Genomic DNA, 17445 nt, shown 5'->3' with positions numbered 1-17445 from the left:
TTCTATCAGTTTGGTTTTCTTAGCCACAATTTCAGCATTATCTATGAGTGTATCTACAAAAGTACATTATATTTCATTGTGTTTGACAGCTGATGTTACCAGTTGTACTTTTAAGTCATCTTGTATCATGAATATTATTTTTGTTAGTAGATACTGGAGCCTAATGAAAATTACAGGTCACATCATAAAGCAAGGACACTATAAGCTCCTGAAAGGTTTTCTAGCAGTGCTTCAGAGCTAAGCTGAAAGGATTGCTTCCAAGTCCTTGTCCAGCATAAAGAGTAAATTAAATGCATGAAGTTCAAATGCAGTAGCCAACAAATCCCAAGACATTTGAAAAGTTCTAGTGTCGACTTCAAAGAAGTCCGTAATTTGATTAAAGTTTAATATCTTCTCAACACGTATTTTGACTTGTGCTGAGTACCGTGCCTCCTATATCAATGTGACAGATTCAACATACGGTAAGTGATACTTTCTGCTCTGTGTGAAAACATCGTCACTAATGGATTTGTATACTTTCAGTAGGTTTGAAAAAATGCTTTCAGAATCTTGTATTAATGCCCCTGACTTACTAGTCCTTCACTTGAAAATATTTTCTTTCACCAGGTCAAGAATGCTTTTTTATAAAACGCAAAGTTGTACTGAATTAGTTGAGGGTGTTCATGATATAATTATATAATAATTGAATTGCCAGCTAAGTTTCCCATGTGGGATTTAAAATAAAAGGGGGAAGGGAAATAAAAAACAACAACAAAACCCCAAACTTGTTCTGAAAGAGTTGTTTATCATGGAATAATTAGGTAGTTTTGTAATATTACTGCTTGAATTTGTTGGAGTTTCAGCCGCAAACTGCTAATGTGTTGCAGGTGAAATGTAGGTCACAGAATCACAGAATGTTAGGGATTGGAAGGGACCTCGAAAGATGATCTCACTTCCAATTTTATTTCACATTTTCTCAACAGAATTTCTGTTAGTTAACGGGAAACAGCAGACAAAAATGTGTGCTGCTGAAAATCTAGAGAACAAATCTCATTAATGTTTGGGCTAGAAATTACATCAGAAAAATGCAGAGTTGTTTCTGATGGTTTTGTCACCACTGCTTTTTAGTTCATCTGTTTTTCTTCTCCCATGAGTTTTTAGCAGGTGCATCTGTGCAGCATGACTGAATTTGAGAAGCAACAAGCAGAGGAGCCTCCTCCTGTTCAAAGCAAAGGTGAGCACCTTCCCTTCTCTGCACACAGGGCTGAGAGCAGGAGCCAGTGTGATGTTCAAAACCTCCAGATTTCCTGTAACGAGCATATAGCATTTCAGAGGTACCTTCACCCTCTAAAAGTACAGCACAATGTATCGGAGAACAATCAGCTGAGAGCCCAGGGTTAGGTGAGGAATACTGCTCATTAGGTTTTTGTAACGTTTAATCAGCAGTTGTTTATGGTAGTGTGCATTTTTCTAGGACAAAACTTGACGTGCATCTTAAAACCCACGGCAGGGACGTGTGGAGGAGCTGGACACACAGAAGGGAAAACTTTAGCAATTACTGCCAAACAAGCAATTGTATCTTCTTTTTTTTTTACCCCAAGTATGGAAAATGAATATCTCATCTAGGCATATATGATAACTTGCCAGGTTTGTTTTAGCCAGTGCTTTGGGGCCTTATTTTGTTTTTCCTCTGGTTACTATTTCACCTCATCTCCCTGTTAGTACAGCCTGCATCACAGGAACCTGGTCAGATTCACAGCTTTTAAGTAAGCTGTATAGGAGGAGGAAAAAGTACCTGAGCTAAACCTGTTAGAGGTGAGAAAAAGCTGAGGAAAATAAGTTATTTCATCCTTTCAAGAGCGCAGGCATCTGTATTGTGTGGTTCACAGCTGCTATGCTGTGCATTCTTCAGGGAGTGTCTGATAAGAACAGTCTGAGTTCTGTTATTTTTTTGGTCATGAAGATAGTAAACCAGTAGCCCCATGACCTGTAAAAAATGCTTCAGTTCTTTTCAGGAGATGATCAGCTGTACATACATGATTGGATCTCTTTAAAAGTCCCAAGAGAATGTAACAAGGAAGAAAAAGGTCAGTACAATCATGTAATAATCCTGACAAAAGATTGGTCACTGTTAATGACTTAAAAGGCAGACAGAAATCATTATTTGTTCTCTTTAGGAGTGCAGCCTCATTTCAGTTCACAGAAAATGCCTTTATTTTCGAATGCTACAGTTTAATTTCATAATACTATAATGTTAGTATAATTTTTACCGGTGAAAGTGTAGGGGTTTTGGTTTGTATACAGCCTGGGCTATACCACTTAAAAGTGGGAAGAAAACAGAATGTAGAGGAGCCATTAGGGTGTTGTCTCTTAGAGTGGGTGGGTGGGAGAGGATGCCATGCCAGAAGGGAACTATTTTATTTTCCCAGCATTTTTTTCCACAGATAATGCTTCTGTTTATATAAAGTTTAGCAGTAATACACTTCTCCCTTTTACCAAGTTGCCATACACACGCCCTTTAGATGAGGCCAGGAATTTTTTAAACAAGTTTTTATAACTGGATTGGCTTTAACAACTGGGTTTCCTTTGTTCTATTCACCCAAAAAAAGAGTCTAAATGCATCTTATCTCTATAAACTCATATGTTTGTTTAGAGAAATGAGGTGGTGAGAACAGCACAGATCAGTTGAAAAGTGATGGCAGGTCATTGCATTTTGGGACATAGTGACTATCTTAAAGGTCAGATGGTGCACTGTTGGGTTTCTGTTGTGTTTGTGCATGTATTTTGTTAAGTGGATAAGTGGTTTTGTGATGCTGAGACTCCTATAGCATGTCTTGTCCAGTGGCTGGGTAGTAGGTGTTTTGAGGGTAGTTACCATGCAGGTGTACATGGACTTGGAGGGTTTTGCTGTTTGGTGTCTGTGTGTCCTTCCTTGCTGCATTTAAGCAGGAAAAGGGCAGTTCTCCAGATGCTACAACTTGAAAGGCGCTACTGAGCACGGTTGGCAGCTGGTGTTTCATGGAAATGCCCAGGCTCTGCCAGTTGCTGCTGCAAGAGGAACAGAAGGTTGATCCCTGGGCTGAGTTGTGGGAGGAAGGAGTGAAGCTTTGGCCCCAGGGAGATGCTGGATTATGACAACGGTGATTCCTGCGTAACTGTTTCTTGGAAAGTTCTCTTCAGAAGTGAACGCCAAGAGCTTGTCCAACACACTGGAGTGGGGCTCTTTGCCCAGGCACACCAGGCAGGACACAGCCTCTTGGGGTTATGACCAGAGAACTGGATGTTTCCCAGTTTTCCAAGGGCCTCCTTCCCACTCTGGTACTGTCTCTGCTGCTGGTCTCTGGAGCCAGGCTTGTTCTGAATCAAGTATCTATCAAAAAATGGAAAAAGCTTTCCAATTATTTAGAAATACAAACCTGTGGGCTCATTTTAGGTAGTGCTCACACTTCCCTTTTCAGGGTCTAAAGTTCAGCTGATACCTGCAGCTGAGTGTAACAGCTGATAATCACATATGGTTGAAAGGGTGTAGCACAGTTCTTCCAGTCATCAGTGCTCCATCCTAGGAATGAGATGCTCATTCATCTTCACTGCCTTGCCTTTCCAGATACGACAACCAAAAAATGGTCACTCTGCACACATTTAAATATCCTTATTTCACCTATGAAGACAAAATGCTCTCTTCAGTGTTACCATCCTCTAAGGTAACATTTAAAAAAAATAAATTTCCAGTATTTTTTGCTTGGATATCTCAATAGTTGACACTTTCAGCAGATTCAATGCATTGAGAAAAATGAGTGAACTCAGATGATCATTACAGGGATTTGAATTTCTCTCTCAGAACTGAAATGCCAACTCTGAGTTATTTCTAGAAAGGTTTTTAAAATCACAATGAACTGTTTACTAATATCAATAGGAAAATTGTGGAAGTCAAGCAAGACAGTGTTACAGCTGCAAAAGAAACAAATTCGTTCAAAAGACTTTCATGTGAACTCAAGTGACTCCAAACATCTCAACACATGCAGCGTCATAAAATCAGCTGTAGTGACAGTAAAATGGAGAACACAATAGTAAAATTTGCGTTCCATTCACAGCGATTTCATAACTGATTAAATTCATAAACAGACCCAGTCATAAGCCATTGAATAGTTTTGCACAGCAAAACAGTACATTGCAGTATAATTTTAACATCAGAATTTCTTTACTTTCAGTTACACTTAAGTGGCACTTAAGTAATCAGAACAAAGAAACGTGTTTTAGTTGTGCTGTGCTCTAGTGCAACTTTTAGATTATCACTTAATAAAATAGATTATCTAAATTTCAGATTTATACTGGCAGTGATTCTTAGATGAGGAAGGACAGAGATCTTTGCTAGGTTTAGCTAGCTGGAGTCCATTCCTTGGTCTTCTGCTTCTGGCTCAGGAGGATACAATTCATCCAAAATCAGCTCTGCAACAACAAAAAAATCATGTTTCAGAGAATAATTATTCTACTTGATATTGCATAATTATAGCTGGTATCTCTTTGCAATTTTAAACATGCTGACTATAGACGTATACAGCAAATATCCTTTTTCAAGTTCAACGCAAACAGGTCTTTAGATAGGTGTTTTGTCATACAAACTTCTCCCTCACCTTAATGCCTTTTTAGGTATTAAGGGAGGGAGCTTATCTTGGACAGTCAATTAAATTTAGCTATTAGTGGGAAAACAGTAAAGGGTACTTTTGTTATTTTACAACTAGTTCTGACTATTTATTAAGTTTAAAACCTCCTTTCTGTTAACTAATGTTAAAAAGCCACTAGGACAAAAGCATAGTATTTTGTGTTTTAAGGGAAGAACCTGAACAGTTACTACAGGTTTGCAGGCACACACATGCACCACCGTCCCCAGAACCACAAGCTGTTCCACTGGCTTGGTCCATTCCCAAGCAGAACTAGACAAGGTGTTAGGCAAAGGTCTAGGAAAGCTCAGGACACTCCAAGCCATCCGAGTAGAACAAATACACACCACACTGTTTAGCATCTCCCAAAAAGTCACTGTAATTTGCAGTGACATGCTTGCAGGACCTGCCTTGCTGATGCAATATGGACACCAACAACAAAGGATTTATTGCTCCGGTTCTGAATAACACCAGATGCCTTGCCTGGTATCTTGTAGCAAACCACATGCTGACAAAAGAGCACAATCTTCACATCAGATCTGCAGTATGCATGTAAATAATGCCATGAGTGAGCAAAGAAACAGCCTCACGGTACAAGGAGCAGAGGTAGTTTCACATGATAAGCTCTTTCTGGGAAACGGACACCAGAAGTGTGCAAAGCAAGGGGCAAGTCCTGATGGACAGGGGCTAGAGAAGCTTTTGGGTTAACGGAGGAAGGTTGGGAATAGAAGAGGGAAGGGGAAGAAAAAGATGTTAAGGATGCAGGAAAAAAAAATGCAGAGAAAAGGTGTAATGCTAGCTGGAGACTTGGAATAATGTGTTTTGTTTTGCTTTTAAATAAGGTAATGTATAGTGCAGATTGTTCTGCGAAACAGAGATGGAGTATAGGATTTTGTTTGATCAGATAGTAGGGAGATATTTCTATGGAGAGAAGAAAAAAATAGAACTATTAAAGAATAGTAGTGGTTTGGTATAATGAATATTGAGAAGCACCAGACTATTGACTGGCTTCAAAGGTCTGAGCAACAAACATTCATGGCGTTTGGTACATAGTGCTTGTTCAATGAGGACAGGGACAGTAATGGCATCTCTATCTCTACAGCATAGGAAAAAAAGCCAGCATTATCATCTGACTCATTTTACCTTCACAGGCGCTCAGTTTTTGAGTCTTTTTGAGAATGGCTCTTATGCCTGGTATGGCTTGGTCATAGTGATGAAGAACTTCCAAACAGTGTTCATGAAACAGTTTATCTTTCTGAGATAGGCTGTGTAAGAGTAAAACAGCATCCCGTAAAAACTGAATAATTTGTTCCTTATGTGCACACAAACTGTTCTCAGATCTTCTGATCTTCATCCACTGTCTATGTAACATTATAATTAGCGCCTTAACCACCTGCAAGAGGAAAAAAAGTGCCTCAGTACACTAAGTTATAGCAGCAGAACTTCACTGATTTTAAATATTTTTTAATATTTTCTAGCAAGCAAAAGCAAGCTTCCTAGAAGGTGGCATCCTTTAAAGTACAGGACACTTCTAAGAAAAGGGCCAAAAGCTACCTCAGCTTTGTTAGGCATGCCTTTAGGTTCTCAGTAGGTTAAGCAGCCCCTGCAGTGACGCCGTGACGTACCTCGAGGTTACACTGGCAGCCTGTCCCAGTGAATGCCGCCGCCGGACCAGAGCACCGCAGGCACCTCCTCAGGAGTCTGACCGTCTGTTACGAAAACACGCAGATTGCATTAGAATGAGCACTAGGGTTCTGCAGAATCAGCGAGCAATTAAGCTGCAAATGAAGTAGAAATGATATTTCATTACTAGTTTCAAGTGTGGTTTTTTTTTTTTTTTACTGTTGATTTTTTTAACTGAAAAAAAATCGTTAATGTTTTTTTCCCTGTAAAATTTTGCAGACATAGAATTTGCCTTGCACAGAAACCTTTTCAGCTTTCTGATGAGAAAGGCTGGTGAGGCACAGTGGGCCTTAATTCACTGCATACAAATAGTATGTTTACAGTTAATATAACAACGTAGGTAGGGGGGGATATTGAAAATGGCTCAGAATTCTTTGAAATGAGAGCACAAGTGCAGCAAATGGTAGAACCTCGAACAAGTCACCACTGTCAGTACAAACAATACAAATTAAATTCAAAAGCTATTCTTCCTGTATATAATAATGATTGTTATACAGCAAGCTAGCATTTCCATGGAATACAATGCATACAATCCTGACTTGCTACAGACTGCCTTTTATATGTAGTAACTCTTAAGATACAGTTCAGAAATAATTAATACAATCAAAATTAATCATAGATCTTGCTTCATTTTAATCCTCTATCAATCTAAAAGCAAAATAAAGATCAGGGTTGAATATTTACAGCCATCTTAGGATCTCTTTTGCTTTTTCAGTGACTTAACTATGACTACTATGATTGATGTTCTCTTCAAGAATAGTTACTGATGCAGTTCCAAGCAGCTACTCTTAGAAAAAATAAATAAATAAATGTAATCCCTTACTGTAAAGCAAATACTTTCAGTTTCTATTTCAGCTGGGGAAAGAACTTTGTTTTCCGACAATTTGTGCATTGCCTTGTTCCTCCTGCTCCCCCAACTGGAAATAACAGGAAAAAGCATGTGAACAAACAGCTGTGGTTACCTCTTGTTCCAGCTGAAGCCAGAGCATTTCAGATGCGGATTTATCTGGTCTTGATGTAATATACGTGTACAGTGCAAGAAGAAGGCAGGTGTCTGAAAAACAGGTAACTTGTTCCTTTCCCAACTAGTCAATTGCTTATGACAAAAATTAATTTTGGCACATGAGAAAACATTTTAGAAAATCCAGGCTGAGGTTCTTGCTTTACTTGAGATGTCTTAAACTGGAGACACCAATATCCCTAAACGTTATATATGTGTTTGTGGTAATACTGTTCTACTTCACTCATAAGGAACTGGATGAAGACTATTTGTCATGCAGAACAGATACCAGAAGACAAAAATACTCTTCAAACAATAACATAATCACTGCACTAGGAAACAGGTTTTCAGGTAGCATAGCAGGCTTTTTGCCTTTGGGGGTTTTACCACCTTGGAGCAAGGCCTGTTTGCATTACTTTTAGTCATGCTAACTAACATTCGGCTGATAACAGCTGTCTGTGTTACACAGTCTTTTACCTGAATGAGAACAAAGCTGAGCAAGCAAGGTTTGGTGTTGAGCAAGAGCAGACAAGAGTCTCACGGTCAGAAGGACAGCAGGTGAAGGGGTCTCTGGACACAGACAATGCAGCAGAACCTGGCTACTCAGTAAGTGCTGAAAACTTCAAAAGAAAAATCTGAGTTAGAAATGGGAATGTGCTGACAAGTTGAAAAGACACTATTTCTTGCACACATCGTTGTAATTTGTGCCTTTTTAGGCATTCAGGACATACCTGATCTCAACTTACGTGTCAAAAAGTATACAGAAAAACACATTCTGTTACATTTGGCAGTTGGTCTGCAATCCGTACTATGGTTGTGTGTATTAGACTGTTAGCAGGTGAAATGTCTCACTTTTGAGTGGCATTTTACCTACCACAATGAAATCCTGTGCTCTCGTTCCTTATGCATCTCCCAGCAACCACAAAAAAGCCCAAAATGAATGTTACAGATATTTGGATCAACTGCATATCACCTTAAGAAGTTTTCTCACTTTCAAGTGACAGCCACACAATGAGGCAACAGCATCTGCTTCATATGAACATCACACACAAATCTGGTCACTGACAGGGTAATTATCACATTCATTAGCAGCAGAGGCAGTAGAAAGATCTTCAACTGCTTCTCAAAGGTGACCCGAGAAATGCAATATTGTCCCACAAGTGTCAAAACTTCTACTGTCATCTGCACAAATTAGTTTCAACAGAGAATGAAAATTGCTAAACAACAGACTCTCAAATAATTCAAAAGCTATTAATGACTTACTTTATTAGCAAGTCCATTGTTGAGTTTTCAGCTAATTTCACCAAAACTTTTAGGCTTTGGTTCAGTATACTGTCAGTCTGGGAACCTCTTGCAGCAGAAAAAGCTAAAACCTGGAGCAGCTTTTTAAACAAAGAATGTTGAGCTTGATCGTGATTGGGAGCATCCTGTGGAGCTACAGGCAGCCCTCCCTGCATCCTGGTATCTTCTTGGTTACCACACTGATTGTCACACAACGCATGTTTGTCCATCTTTGAAACCTTTTCATCCCCAACAGCAGAACTTTCTTCCACGTCAGGAGACAGCAACGTATGGACAACATCCCAACTATAAAATGCCAAATAATAAAGAATACCCAGAGATATAACAGTAGTTTCTTCAAGAGACAACCTGAAGTCATCCTTACTCGACACCATATTTGTGTTTGTTCTGGAAGAAACAGCTGAATGGTTTCCAGACGAACCATTTACTGACTTGTCCACCGACTGTACCGCTTGGCAGTACGCGCTGATATGGTGTTCTACCAAGGGCAAGAGGTGCACGGCGCCTCGGATCTTGCAGTGCGTGAGGTGCAAGAACTCCCTCCGGCTTTCCGTTGGGCTTCCTTCGGATAAGCCTTCATCCATGGCAATCAAGTTCAAGCCTGTTATTGCAAGTTTTTGAGCTTCTCGCAGGGATACAAGAGGAGCAATTTCTTCCTGAGTTGTCCTGCTGCTGGCTAGTTGTGTGGGCTTCCTATCCAAATAAAATGAAAAGCAGGGAAATACTTCAAAAGAAAAGGCAGAGAACATGGCTGAAATTTGAGTGATCCATATTCTGAATCAAATAATCAGAAGTCTAGAGTAATAAGAGATTCTGTTCCCAAAATAAAATGTGAATTGGAAAAAAAAAATCCTACTCCTTGATACCCTCATGGAAGAGCAACTTGCAAGCTTTACTAGGCCTTGTGAAAGTAGTCGGAGCTGACAGCTGAGTCATTCAGCAGCTCACTGCAAGCCATTGTCTGACACTACATTTCAAACATTGGCTTCTCGGTTTCATGCTTTTGATATCTTTTAATATCTTTTCTTATCTTCCCCTGATGTTATTTGGTGGCTTCTGGAAGAAGGAATATGTGTATCTCACTGATCTGTAAAATGTAGGAGCCTTTAAAGGACTACAAAAACAACAAAAAAATATTTTCTTGGCCAGAGATGAGAGACTTCAGCTATTAACTAGTCAACCTGCAGCTACAAAGGCCAAACACGCTACCTCTGCTTCCATAAATAACAAGGACAATGAGATATGAGCCTTGCAATGAACCCACAAGAATTACTAATAAAACACCATCAGAAAAGCAGAGGTATTTCAGGAGGTACAGTCTAATTCTTTGAAGTGAATACCAATTATAATTGATATCCAATATTCATACTTAAAATGCTTTGCAGGTCACTATAAATGTAACTTGGAAAATTGCACATAAATGGTACATTACAAATTGAACATAGTTTAGTCTTTGAAGACATAAAGTTGACTGTTCTTTTGATCATATTTCAACATTTTCTTCCCACTTAACTCAGGATTATGTATCTACTTCCCTCATTGCAATGAAAGTTTTATGTCCTTAAGTGAGTAACAACAGAAGCCGCTAACAATCACTCCCAGGTTTTACAAACATGTTTCTGTGCCTTCCCCTAATACATAAGTAACCTAGTTTAGCTCTTAGTGTTGTTCCATTGTTTAGTAGCTATGATAATCAAAGATTAATAATCAAATATGCAGAATGATGTTCCAAGTTTTGCAGTAAACAGCCTGAGCAAAACAGCATTTAACACAAGGAAGGAGCTATCCTACCTGAATAAGCATTTTGTAGCATAGGGAATGCCACTATACTAAGACCACGTCAGATACAGTTTAACAAAAAAAGTAAAACTTACGTATCCAAATAGTTAGGCTGCGATACAGCTCCAGGTAGGGGCTCAGAGCTGCTGCTGAGAAGATGGCAGAGCCCCAGTAACGACCCGGGGACAAGGGGCTGCTTCATCAGGGCGTTCAGCAAGATAGAACCTGGAAGGATAAATAATGGTCTTTGGAGTAGCTTTACCATCAACTCCAACACCACCACCAACATAAAATAATATTTCAAAAGATCGGCCTTATTTATAGCTCTCTAGACCTCAAAATATTTTTTTCATTACAAATCTTCTTGCTCTACAAGAGAGAATCCTTGTAGAGAATCATTCTCTAGAAATTATTTTCAGAAACATGAATTTAAGAGATGACTTAAATATTAACCAAATTAAATTCAGAGATATTTTAATTACGATCTGCTGTTAGCAAAGTATCTTGAGCCAAATGATCCTATATCCCAACCGTCCTGATGACTTGCCCTCCAGTCCAGACATTAGAATTATGTGATACAATTCTACTCTGAACTGGAAATAAAATAGTACCCTGAAGACTTCCCAGTGTTGACTGTTGTAAATGTTGCTCTGTTGTTTGCACCCTCATTAAAAAAAAGTAAATTTGTCCTGTTTTTTAGATCTGTTTACAATAAAAAGCATAGCAAATTAATACTGAAAGAGCCAGCCTTGTAATAAGATGCCTCTTGATCCATACCCTTCCCCAAAGCAAAACTCAGGCAAACTTTCTCCTTCAATAGAATGACAATGTAAGAATCTTGTTAGGATACAAGATAATAATACCATCTGAAATGTTTTACTGCAAAAATCACAATATTCAAAGCAAAAAGCGAGTGGCTGAACATGACTGTTCTGCGCAGGAGACTGTGAGTAGCAGCCTCCTCAGCATGACGCTGCTTGGAAAAGGCACCTGGCCGGCTCCTCAAAAGGCTCACTATTTCTCTATAGTAACAGAATTACGTTACCTTGTGCGTTTCGCTTATGTACAGACTTGCAGGAACCGTTTTTTCCCATTGCTTCAGGCTTCACGGATAAAACTTCAGGATGGGTTTTCTTACTGTCTAAAACAAACAGTGATTATGAGTCTATGAGAACTACGTTGCTCCTATCTCTGTCCCTGTGCTTTACACACGTTTGGTTAGCGCAACTGTTACACAGGAATTAAACAGATGGTAGACCGGGAAAAAACATTTGTCTTGTTTAACTCAGATATGTTAAACAATAGTTAAGAGCTGTGATGCAAGTGGAATTTGCTCTGCAAAATAAGAGAAGTGAATAAAATGTCAGCGTTATTGTCAGATGTTCTATAGATTGTTCAGTACTATTGCTCTCAACTTTTCTTAAAAAAAAAATGCTGTACCTTAAGCAGAGATTCACATGACTACATTAGTTAAAAATCAACATTAAAAGAAATTTTTAAAAATTGAGCAATTCATAAGCTTTCAATCAGCTATATATGTCACAATTACTACCCAAACCAAAGCCAAAAGCCTTGCAGGGTTCACAATACAAATAATTAAATGTGTTTTTCAAACAAATAGGCATCTTGAGTGTTCTTACTATAACAAACAGTCAGGGGGCTGAAAAAATACCAATACTAATGCTTTAAGGCTACTGTATTTTTCTTCTTGATGGAGTTCATACTGCCTATGTAGTTTCAGATTTAATACTGTAACTGACAGTAACATCTCAGGCATTTCATGACTCTTCCTGTAAGGATTAGTTCATGATATCCAAATCTCTCCCATTTATTATTTCCTATGGAAACATGGCAGCCAGCTGCTATAAAAAACCCACCGTTTTTGTTTCATATTATTGCAATCTCCAAATACACGCATATATTCAGTTCCTAAGCCTTACTCAATGGATTTCAAGACCAATTTTGTGAGTATTCCTGCCCTACACATAAAAGAGGAAATGGGTAAACTGCTTCAGTTTTTAATTTCAATATAGCTAAATATGTACCATCTAAAATAAATCCCAAAAAAGGTCAGCTTTATAGCCAAAACCACAGGAATACCAAAAATGTGCCAGCTGACTAGCGAAGTGATTCAAGACATAAGCAAATTATTTCCTGTTCTTCTTTCTTCAATGAGAAAGGCAGATAACAATTTGGATATTTTAGTTCATCACATCATAAACGAAAGTTTTTCATTGTGGCCAACAGCCACTTCATCGTTGACATCTGGGCAGCTGGCAGACAGGCATCACCAAGGGGTGAATTCAAATTAGATGGATGCAAATTTCTGTCATAGCTGTTTAATGCCAATTGGTATAAAATAAAGTGAACTTTCAGCAAAAACAAAATAAAACAAATACTTGTTTTTCTCTACAGTGAACTTACTGAAACTGTTCAGCCACGTGGTACAAAAACCCTTCTCGAAGGCAGAATGTACATATGCAGCTAAAAATGTGCCTTGTTGTATAGGGGTTTACCTTCTTTGATCGAAGTAGTTGGGGCAATCAGATTTCCTGAAGAACATGATGGTCTTGTGGACATCTCCGCATTGAAGGATTCCTTTGTAGGAAAAGATCTTCTTCCAGGCTGTGGAGAACATCCTTCTGATTTCACTTGTATTGCAAAATTCTTCTTAGGGCTAAAATAAAAATCGAACACTTAGATGAATCAGTATTTCTTTTGTCATTTTATTAAACAATAAACAATGATCTATTTAATAGCTTATGTCATATTGATGTTTTAAAGATACTTCACTATAAACTCCTTGCATTTCTGTCACAGATACAAGGAAGGCTCTTTTTGAGCAAATTCCATAGAGGTCAACAGACCTTTTTTGGTTGTAATTCTTCAAGAAAACAGAGCTAAGAGTTATATGGAGAAAGAAAACCTCTTCAATAGTTTAAGCAGGCATATTGAAAAAGGGAACACAAATTCATTTTGGAAAACTCATACCTTGGCGTTAAAACCGTCTGAGCAACTTGTTTATTTCTTTCACAGTTCTGGAGTCGCGTTCTTAATTCATTCATTTCTGCATCTTTGAACTGCAACTCTGTCTGTAATGACAGTAACTGAAAGAGGAATTACAAGGACAGTTTTACTGTTACTGAATAGTTCAGTGATGTTGTAACTCCAGAACGACTAGAACTACCATAAGAGTTCAAGGTTACCACCTGCTCACTGTGAGCTCTACATAACATCTCCATTTTTATGTATGTCAGTCCAATTAACACTCTCTTAGAACCAAATGCCAAGACTTCAGGCAAGAAGCATGTGACTTGTTAAGACACTTGAACTTTACTCTCTTATTTTGGCAGAATAAAAGCCTCAGAAAGTGCTTACACTTTCTTCTGGATAGGAAAATGAAAGGGTATATAGTTAGGAAATTTCACGCAAATGTTCTTTCTTTGACAAGATGGACCATGACATCATTAAGTCATAAATTCAGCTTCTGCACATGATGCGCAGGTAACTGTGATAGAGTTACAAACCTTTTTGGAGAACTCTTTTTCTTTCTCACTGAGGGTCTGAGCTTTTTCCTGTTCCAACAGCATGTATGATCTTTTCTGTTCCTCCACAGCACACTCCATCTGCCGCAGTGAGTCACGCAGAATTTTTATTTCTCCATTTTTAATAAGAATTTCATCCCGCATTTCTTTCAGCTGCAAACAGATTAATTCCATAAGGGATGTATATAACCAGAAGTATGTATTCACATCATGATGTGCTTGAAAATTAGGTATATTTATACTTTGTAGGGAGAAAAATGCTTCTGTAACCCAGTTCAGAAATTCTGCAATATGGCTTCTAATATTTTTCTGATTATATCAGGCTCATCTGTTTTCTCTAACAGAATCATAAAATGACAGCAAAGATACATCTTCATATCCCGTCCCGGTGTCTGTCAGGGACCATTCTTCTCTTTCACTTTCCCTGCGATCATGTTGTCTCTTTGAAAAGTATTATAGTCACATATCAATAATTTATTCAGTGTCTTCGCAAATACTCTCTGAGCAACCATCCCCAGAGACAAGACTTTTGAGAGATAATAGAATGAGTTATTCAGAAAAACAGGGAGAAAAGAGCAGAAAGACACCTCTGTACCACTATGTAAAATTATGCCATGTTGAACACGGTGTATAGGTAGGAGCTTCCCCAATAAAGGATATAATTGAACTGGAGAAGATTCGGAGAACAGAAGGGTGACAAAAGGTAAATCAGGTTGGACCCTCCCATCTGGGAAAAAGCACAACTGTGAGAAAACAAAAGAAACAAAGCTCTGGCGAGGTCTGAGTGCTGTTCACATTATTCCTTTACTGCCTCTCATAACAGCCAAGACCCAGCCACTGGAAATCATCATTATGTGCAAAGTTCAAAATAAAATCAAAGAAGCAGCTTCCTGACACAATGTGTTGTTAATCCGTGGATGCCTTCACAGTAAAAGATATCCAAAACCAAATACACAAGCATTTAAAAAAAATACACTATAAAATATTAAATGCACATATAGTATTTCTGGGTCAGGAATTACCTACATGAAATTTTACCAGAGGCTAAAAGACTACTCTGGTAAAATATTATCATAAACTTGCTCGGGTCCTGTATTCTTCCTTAGCTGTCTGCCACAGAAGAGATGGACTTGGTACAGGCATTTGTACCTTCTTATTGTTCTGCATCTATTTCTTCCCCATAGTATCTTTCTGTAAGGGATCATCAGAATGTAAAATAACAAAACACAACTTAAAAGTCACTTTCTCAAATCTTTAAGTTGCACAAACTCACTCTTGCTGACGAGCTGACAGGAGAGAGGAGAATGGATTTGATAGGAAACAAGTAAAACCGACAAATTAGCATTTGCTAATCTGAAATGACCAAGAAATAAAATATTGCTTTTACTCTTAATATTACTACGGCTGTTTCTAGCATGACGCTTTTAATAGATCCACGGGTTTCACAGATTACTAATCAACTTGATTAGAAGGAAATACTTGGAACTGAACTTATCCACCTTTCAGTTAGCCCTATCAAAAAAATTAGTATTTAGAGGGGAGGGGAAGGTATCACTAACCTTCTGTTTAATTTCTTCATGCTGTGTTTGCAGCACTTCAAACTGGAACGCATCTCTCATCAGACTGTCTTCTGTACCACCTTTTTCTGCAGAAAAAAACACAAGATCTGTTCTGAAGCACAGATGATGTATGTACATCACCAATAACATCAAGATTTTGTTATTTGCCATTACATGTATCTGAATATTTTAATATTTATCCTGTCACTACAAATGGGTAAATTACACACATCTGATCTCCACAATCACCTTTTTAGAGCTTGTGCGTCAATTCTTAAAACAGAGAAGAAAACTCTCCCTTCAAACATTTCTATTGTAATATCTTAAAACAGCAAGATGAGCCACAGTAAGTGCAAGTATTTCCTCCAAGATAATTTAATACATTTTGTAAATAAAGGTTAACAGAAAACTTTCTGACCTGGAGGGATTACAAATGTCAGCATTGCTAAAACAGAGGATTTAAGCCATCTGTACTTTAACTATGAGCGAACCCCTGTATCCTGTATGCTTTGTCAAAGTAAATTTGAAAATCAACTGATAATAAGATGTATTATGCATTTACAAGCGAAAGTAACAGTCTGCTAGCCAACATGCGTGACACTATAAATGATACTTAAAGCATATTAGAAATGTATGAAACTCGTTTTGATTTATTTAACACATTTAGCATACAGAATCAACATTACAGGCCAGTGCTAGAGCTTCCCGGTGCTGTTATTTTAATGCTATGTGGCTGCCTGTGCGTTATTGATGGGACTCTTTGGGGGTTATCCCTCCGAATCCGCGCGGGCTCTTCCAACACCCGGCAAACCACCGCGCGGCTCTGCGAGCCAGGCGGGATAACCACAGCAATCCCGGAGGGACAGCAAACCTGCCCCCAGAGCGGGGCGGGCTCCGGAGCCCCGGTGACAGCCACACCCGCCCCGGGCCGGGCTGTCAGCACGCAGCCCCCGCCGCGGCGGGAGCCCCCGGGGTCCCCGCTGCACCGACCTCTCCACGGCCCCGCCGCGGCGGGCGCTCCGCCCCGGGGCAGCCCCGCCGCCCGCTCGCCTCCGCCGCCCCACGCGTGTGCGGGGGGCGCGGCCCGCGGCGCGACGGGCTCCTGCGACAGCGCCTGCGAGGCCAGGATGTCGATCTCCTCCAGGTCGTCCGCCGTGAAGTCGTCGCTGTCCCCGAAGGGATCTCCCGGCCCCTCGCCGAGCCCCGCGCCCTTGGGGCGCTTGTGGGGCGGGAAGCCGTTCTCCAGGGCCCCGCCGCGGCCCCGCGCGGCCGGAGGGGCGGCCCCGGCCCAGCCCGCCCCGCACAGCGCCGGGCCGCTCCGCTTCCGCGGCCACGGCGGGGGCTGCGCCGACATGGCCGGGGCGCCGCTGCCGCCGGGACCGGGGGACGGGCCGCTGGCCCCACGCGCCGCAATGCGCGCGCCGCACCGCCCACCAATCACCGGCGGGCAGGGCGTCCCTCCGACCAATGGGGCAGCCGCCGCACCTACGGCGGCCCCCGGGGGTCAAACCCAGCGCCGGCGCGCGCGGCAGCCGGTTGTAAGCGTCCCCGCCATTGGCGCGGCGACGGGCGCTGCAAGCGCCTCGCTGATTGGCCGGGTGGCGCGAGGGCAGGCGTGAGTGGAGCGGTTGGAAGCGGTGGGAAGGTCCGTCCTGTCAGCGGCGTGAGGGGAAGGCTGCTGACGTCAGAGCGTTGACAGGTGACGTCACACACATCATGGTGTGGGGCTGGGTCACTGCCGCACGGCCCGGGCCAGGCTCGGGGCACATGGGGTCGCCTGCGGCCTCCGCTGCTGCCTGCACCGGGCTGGGAGGCTCACGGACCGGGCTCTTGCCTCTCTGACACGGGAGCATGGAGGAACCACACGGACACTGGGCAAACACGGGTCCTGGCTGCTGTCCCAGCAGGCCGTTTGTATTCCTGGCTGCCTGCGAGGACAG

At 40.8% G+C, this 17445-nt stretch overlaps 1 protein-coding gene across 1 annotated transcript; it reads right to left on the bottom strand.

Moving 5' to 3' along the window:
* Nucleotides 1–4357: 4357 nt before the first annotated feature.
* ATRIP (ATR interacting protein) lies at nt 4358–16892 on the bottom strand (the record flags this gene model as incomplete). The annotated part of the gene is given in 14 exon segments (XM_080350573.1): nt 4358–4425; nt 5781–6030; nt 6263–6346; nt 7283–7374; nt 7798–7940; nt 8584–9315; nt 10497–10640; nt 10642–10669; nt 11447–11542; nt 12918–13078; nt 13393–13508; nt 13929–14099; nt 15506–15617; nt 16192–16892. Coding segments are annotated over 14 exon segments (2865 nt in total). The 5' UTR covers nt 16860–16892.
* Between the last annotated feature and the right edge of the window lie 553 nt (nt 16893–17445).

The sequence above is a fragment of the Nesoenas mayeri genome, assembly GCF_963082525.1.
Source record: "Nesoenas mayeri genome assembly, chromosome: 10".
Taxonomy (NCBI): Eukaryota; Metazoa; Chordata; class Aves; order Columbiformes; family Columbidae; genus Nesoenas; species Nesoenas mayeri.
The sequence above is the reverse complement of the archived record's forward strand: the minus strand, read 5'-3'. Positions and strand labels throughout refer to the sequence as shown.